The sequence below is a fragment of the Poecilia formosa genome, unplaced genomic scaffold (assembly GCF_000485575.1).
Source record: "Poecilia formosa unplaced genomic scaffold, Poecilia_formosa-5.1.2 Scaffold183, whole genome shotgun sequence".
NCBI classification, from domain to species: Eukaryota; Metazoa; Chordata; class Actinopteri; order Cyprinodontiformes; family Poeciliidae; genus Poecilia; species Poecilia formosa.
In genome coordinates, this window is record NW_006800122.1 from 497233 (window position 1) to 504264 (window position 7032).

Genomic DNA, 7032 nt, shown 5'->3' on the forward strand with positions numbered 1-7032 from the left:
GTTGTTTCACATGCACCCCCCCCCCCCCCCCAAAAAAAAAGGAAAATAAAGTGCCTATTGTCATTCTGTTCAACAGCATGGAGACACCAGGCTTTCAAATGAGTCTCTAGAAATCACGACGAGGCGTTGGTATGGAAGGATGCGTGCACGGCTCTGATTCTGAATACATAAGAACAATTAGAGTATCTCGTTGCAGTCAGAGAGTTAGGTGATGTCAATTAATCAAAAAATATTTGTAATTACTGTTGACTGAAAGACCTCAAAAACTTCTTGGGGTTATTTGTGCTCCCCTTACGACAATGTTTGTATTGTAAATATTTAAAATGAATGACCCGGTTTCCAGGTGTGTTTTTTTTTTTTGCTTTTTTTTGTGTGCTTTTTTTCTGAGTGATTGTATAAGGTTTTATTATTTTACTAACTTTTTAATAACTGAAATCCTCAATCTGTTTTTATACTTTTGACTTTAATTGAACAAAATGTAAAAAAACCCCACTATGATATGTAAAAAACATATTTTGACAGAGATTTCTTAACCTTATTGCAAAACTTAAGCAGATTTACATCTATTAATATATGCATAATTAGATAATGTCCATGCCACTTTCATTATTTTAAAAATGTAACACCGCCAAGCATCAATTTCTGTCTTAGGTTTTAAAATAATACACTGCTTCCTTATGAGCTCTGTAACCTGAGCATCTCTGCTGCAATGTTTCCCACTGTTGCATAAAACAAGCTATTTTCTTATTTCGCAGGGTGCGCCGGCAAATTTTAACATCAAACATTGCCTGTTTGAGATATTGTTGGGATACTGAAACACTGATGGTCGAACCCAGAAATCCATAAACATTCACACAAATATTGCATCCTGTTCAAGTTATCTACAGTAAGACTAAGACGCCGCAGCACTGATTTGCATGGTTGAATTTCAAATGACTTCAAACAAATAAGCAGTTTGAGCTCTCCTTCAACTTTACAATAATGTTTGAGGGAGGTTAATATATAAATAACCAAACAATGCCTCTAAGTTTCTGCTTCTGAGATCGTTGCTTTTTGAAGTTGGACAAAATGTAATACATCTGAGTCCCTTTTCTTCTTTAGCTCTCATCATATGTTTCCATCTGTCTGTTCCCACCACTCTTCATCTCAACTGATCCTTCTGTTCTTCTCAAACTCTTAAAGTTGTGCTCATAATTTTGGGAAATGCAATTGATGTGTTTTTATTACTTTATCTTCCAGCACTTCGATTAAAGTAATAATATAGCAGCTATTAATTTTCCATTTCCTCTAACAACACAGCTCCCCAGTTTAAGGAGGAATCAACAAATCTCTTCTGCATATCATTATTAAATCATAATGTGCCAAAGCAACTCTTGTCTTCATGAAAAGATTACCCTTGGTGGAAAAAAACATCTCAAAAGTACTAAAAGCCAGACAATTTGGATAACTATGGTTTGCTGTTACAGTCAAAAATTAACTGGAATGACTTGGGTTATTTAGCAAGTAATGTGGGTAATTTAGCCTTTCACAAGAGAAAAAAAAAAGAGAGAGAGTTCACTTTCCAAAGTGACATCTTTACCATGTCAACCATACATTTATAAATGTAACAATTCCAAACTTAATATTTATTTAACAAGTTAAATAGTTACAAACTAAATATTTAGGCCTCTATGTAGCTCCTCTTCAAGAGCAATCTTCTCAAAAAGAGAATATTTTTCCTGAACTAAGAAAGTCCTTTTACAACTTCTGACTCAACAACATCTTGTCTGGTATTATTTCTCTCTCTCTCGGTTGATCTCCTTTCTTGTCTTTTACAAATGTGTGCATAGTGCCAGGTGCTGTGCAAAAGATCCTTCTTGAATCCTCATTTTCTTGGCAAACATAGACTTTCAGAACATTTAAGTAAATGTTCTGAAAGTATGCTCAGTCCTAGTGACCCTAATGCTAATGTGGCTATTTTGGTTATCAGAAAATAAATAATCAAGATTCTATGTAATAATAATAAAAAAATGTTAGTACTCTTTCATTCTTTAATGATTTTTTTTCCCTAAAAATTACAATTGTTGTCAATGTTCGATATGTAATGATCCGAGGAGACGCACAACACGGGATTTGTTTTCTATCATAAATTTGAATACATCTTGAATGTAATAAGGATTTTATTTTATACAGAGTCAGAAAACTGATGTTCTAAATTGCCAATTATACTAAGAGCTAAATTTGTCTAACACCATGATTCAATTAACCAAAATGAAAGCTCCCGAAACAATTAGGTTTCAATCACTATCCAATGCTCTTAAATACAGAACCAATTCAATATGGACAGTCAAATGACCTCCATTTGTTTTCTCAATTAGTTTATGGTAAGAAAGCTAATATATTTTATCCAGTTCTGTTATGCAATGTGGCCCCACACAAATCTGAGTTACCTTTCTGAAATCTGCAATAATTCATATTGTTAGCTCCCTAAATGCAGTTTTTAAATAATCAATCTTCCTGCATAGCTGGCCAATTGGCTACACTGTTGCCTTGTAGCAAAAGAGGTCCTGGGTTCAAACCCTGGCCTGGCGACTTTCTGTATGGAGTTTGAATGTTCTACTGGCACCTATGTGACTGTGGGATAGGGACCAGCTGTCCTACGACCCAGAGGGGATGAGCAGGTATAGATAATGGATGAAAGGATGGAAGGTTGCTGAACACAAACACAAATATAGTTTGGATATCTAATGTTTGCTTTTTTCGGCCTGAACAAAGTAAAAAAAAAAAAACATTTGGGATTTAAACTGACCACACTATTGTGAAAAAGAGGATCCAGAAACATTGACCACTGCTTATGAACTCCAGCTGATGGTTATGGTGACTTTAATCTATACCTCAGTGGGTGTTATGCTGCTGTAAGTACTGACTACTCTAAAGATAAATTAATTTTCTCTCAATCCTTTGTTTTACTCGTATCAGAAAGGCAAAGGAAACCTATATAAGACTGAAACCCAGTCAACTCTATCATAACAACACATTTTGGGGGTTCCTAAACAGACAGTTCCCTATCCTTGACTATTCCAGATTACCCTTTTTTTTCCCCATAAACACCACATAAATATTTTAAGGTACAACTTCAGCCATAAAAATAAATATTGAAGCTCTATTCCCTATTTATTTTAATCTTTATAATTTAACTAATAATTGATAAAACAAGGATTAAGAAAAACATACTCATACTCACTTATTCCCATTAGGTCATGAACACCAAAACACACAAATAAATTTACATGGACAGGAACACAGGCAGGGGATGATTGTGAGTCTCTTATTTTCTAATCCATATTTGATATGGATTAGAAATTATTGCAATTATTGCAAGTAGCACACGACTCACCATGTGATAAAAGACTGCATCTACAGGAAAATGTTTGTCAGATTTATGAAGGAATCAAGCGTGTTTGTAACCACTGTAACTTTTGAAGTATTCCAAGAAAATCTACACGTTTTCTCAAATTAAATGTAAAAATTTAAAACTGTAAATGCAGTCCTCCTCCTCGGTTATAAGAACCCGATAGACTTCTATTGATCTGGTCAGTGGGAGCATTCGGTCGTAGATGACGCTTTTATGTGGTGCTTAATGTGCCTAATGTCTATATCTTCTGGCCAGTCTTACCATTCTATTACCTCTGTCCTTTCTTTTATTTCGCTCATTTATTTCCCTTCTCTCTCTCTTTCTCTCTCTTTCTTTTCTGCTTAGAACTAATCAGGAATGCCCAGAGAAGCCATCGCCTGCAGGCCATTGGTCAGAAAGTGAGAAAGACCCTGACAGAGATGTCCACTCAGAGTTGACTAAACTTCGAAGGAGATCAATAATGAAAGAATCCCCAGAGTTTATTGGATATTGAATTCCTGTCAACAACTTCTATACGGAGCTCTTTTCATCTGCCACTGCAACACTCGGATTTATTTTGGTAAACAAAAGCTGGAACGTCTTTCCTTTCTGTTGGATATAACCTTGCAGAGGCTGGCTGATGTCATCGCTTGCCTCCATCCCTTTCAGCTCCTCTGGGGGCTGAGCCAACCTACAGAGGAGCATGGGCAGGAGAGTGGCAGATCCAACTAATCCGGTGCCTGCGCTGGGAGTTCCTCTGGCTGGGGGGCGATGGGGTCCACTTTGCAGCATTGGGGTGCAGACATCTCCCAGACTGCGGACTCTACCCTCTATCAAACGACACGGCAGCCAACAGACCACAACGCATCAGTCCCTCACCATGGCGACAGAACAAGCACTGGCAGCGGACACAGGAGGAGCTATCAGAAGTGACAGCAAGAGCCTGCCGGTGTCCAAAGAGACGTCTCAGAACGAAATCAACAGCCTTACGCAGGACGACATGGGGTCACAAGGGTCGGGCAGTGGAGTTTATTGCCAGATCAGGACTATACAAACAAACCCCAAGGACAAAAAAGATAAAAGGACAACTCGGTATATAAATGGGAGTGTCGTAGCCTCAGATTTGGTGGAAGGAGTTTGCAGTGAATCAACAGAAAGCAAGGAGCCAACCCAGGAAAAGAGAAGGGTGCAATCTCTGCGAGGGGAAGGCCACCGTTCGGTGTTAAAGACAGCAAGTGTTTGTTCAGCTGCACACGCCACCACCACACCTCGGCCCTGTCGGACAATGGCAACCTCACCGCAACGTCTTTGTGTGACGTGTGGGAGGAGACGGTCGCAGATTACGCAGTGCACAGGTGCATGTCGCAGGAGAGCGGTCAATCAAATAACGGCAAGTCAAACTTTACCTAATCCACCACGGAAAACATCTGTAGCCCCCGCCCAGTCGAGAAAAGCCTCTGCTGCTCTGAGTTCTCAGTCTTGCTCCAAAAGCACAGACAGAGCCAACCCACTGCAGGCCACATCAGGAAAGGCTTCTCAAATACCCCAGCTGTCCCACACCATGCCAAAAACACACAGTTCACAGTTCAACCACACAGCACATACTCATAACCAAACAAAAGACTCAAAGCTGCAGACAAGGCCACATTCAGCAGACTTTACCTGTTATAAGGACTCAGCCACGCAAACATCAGAAACACACACACACTCCAACACAGACAGAACGACAGCACTCACACAAAACGCAGAGGCGAGCCGACCTCATCCAACAAACAAACAAAATCACAATCGGGGTCAAATCCAGAAAATTGATGAATCAGTCTGCAACATTTCTAAGTCTCAAATGCCTTCACCTCTCAGTGACTCAAAATCCAGCAGCACCCCACCACTCCCACCAAAACACTCTTCTATGGCGGCCCATTCTAAACCGACCACACCTGCAGCACACACCAAAAACGAAGAGGCCACGAAGTCACCCAAGCAATCCACGGATCGTGCGAAACTCAAGGACACAAAGCAGAAGAGCAAATCGTTTGACGACAACACTCTGCCTTGTAAGACTCACATGAAAGCACAATGTAATGGGGCACCAGGGGGACTTGTAGATGGACAGGCAGTGAATGTGCCACCTGGGCTGGAGAGGCAGCTACAAAACGTGGAAGAGAACCTTCTGTCCAATCAGGAGAAGATTAAGGTGCTGCTCAATGTGATTCAAGACCTGGAGAAGAGCAAAGCTTTAAGCGAAGGGTGAGTGGAATGAGGCTTTAAAAATACACAGCAAGGAGAAGGGGGAGATAAGGAAAATAAAAAAAAGGTTAAAAAGAAGAGCAAAAGGAAATAGAGGGCAAAAATGCATAAAGATTGGGCAATAAAAAAGAAAGGGGAAAAAAGGAAGAGATGGAGTCAATAATAGAGAAAAAGAAAAAAATGAAAGGAATTCACTGCAAGAGTGAGTGCTCAAGTAGGAGTGGGGAAGAGTGATAAAAGAGTAAATATAGGAGGCACAGATATTGTCGAGGGAGAGCAAAAGTCTGAGAAGAGAGTATGTTTGACTTTTTATGGCAATATATACTGTCAGGCTTTCAAGTTTTTGTAATAGCTTTTAAAATTTTAGGTCTGTAGAGAATAGTCAATGTGTGTGTGTGTGTGTGTGTGTGTGTGTGTAGGTGTGTGTGTGTGTAGGTGTGTGTGTGTATGTGTATGCACATGCACAAACTAAATGTGTGACGCAATCCTGCAGAATTACTTCCTTGTTTATCTTTAGTCAATATTAGCATCCTTACTTCTCCCTTGTTCTTTCCTTTTATTCACCATTTAGAGCAGCAGCCACAGCTCAACAATGATTCCCTGGCAAAGCGCAATAATCCTTTCCTGTTTATCTGCAAATTCTTGATCCCTGCTGTTCAAATTGCTTCATGCAATTTGTTTATCTTCCACCTCAACATTTTAACTCCATTCTTAGTCTCAGTTCTGTCCTCATCTGCATTTTTTTTTTCCACAGTTCCACATATGAAGCACATCTCTGTCTCAAAGCTGTGAATAACTTTACTTCTAATCGATTTAGCCTCTTTACCATCTGCCATAGGATAGAATGAGAATTTATTGAGTTACAATTGGCTACCACTTATATCGGAAGATGAAATTTAGACACCGAATTATGTACATTCATTGAGCAAATTGTGTGTTCCATGAATTGTTCAGCTCTGTTCACCTGTGTGTCATTTGCATAGCACTCTTACCACGGTGCTTTAAAAAAAGAAGCAGATTTACCTTGAGGGAATCAGTCTCTATTTTGACAGATCACTCCTCTACGTAAATCTACATTTGGTTCTGACCAATCTTCTTCGCAAATCATCAACTGCTGAAGTGGCTACATCTTCACCTTTACGTGTATTTAGGCCTTTTTCATTGCATGTCCTTCTGGTTAACAGATGGGTTTCTCCCAAGACTAATCCTTATAAGATTACCCTGCAATTAATGATTAAGCTGCACAATAAGACTCCTAAACCTAGTGTTTAAGCTGTCTTGCCCTGTCTAATATCATGAATCGGTGCACTTCGGTGTGTCTGTGTGTGTGCGTGTGTGTGTGTGTGTGTGTGTGTGTGTGTGTGTGTGTTCGGTTAAATTTGAGATTAGCAGGCAGACTGAGACAGAACGAT

At 39.6% G+C, this 7032-nt stretch overlaps 2 protein-coding genes across 2 annotated transcripts in view; one reads left to right on the top strand and one right to left on the bottom strand.

Annotated features, from left to right (window-relative positions):
• The window catches only part of dock2 (dedicator of cytokinesis 2), a 110048-nt gene that overhangs the window by 47710 nt on the left and 55306 nt on the right, over nucleotides 1-7032 (bottom strand). The window lies entirely within an intron of this gene.
• insyn2b (inhibitory synaptic factor family member 2B) overlaps nucleotides 3425-7032 on the top strand; it is a 12304-nt gene continuing 8696 nt past the window's right edge. The window contains exon 1 of the mRNA XM_007565796.2: nucleotides 3425-5620. Coding sequence (XP_007565858.1) covers nucleotides 4077-5620 — 1544 coding nt within the window. The 5' untranslated portion in view covers nucleotides 3425-4076. The remainder of the gene's footprint in view (nucleotides 5621-7032) is intronic.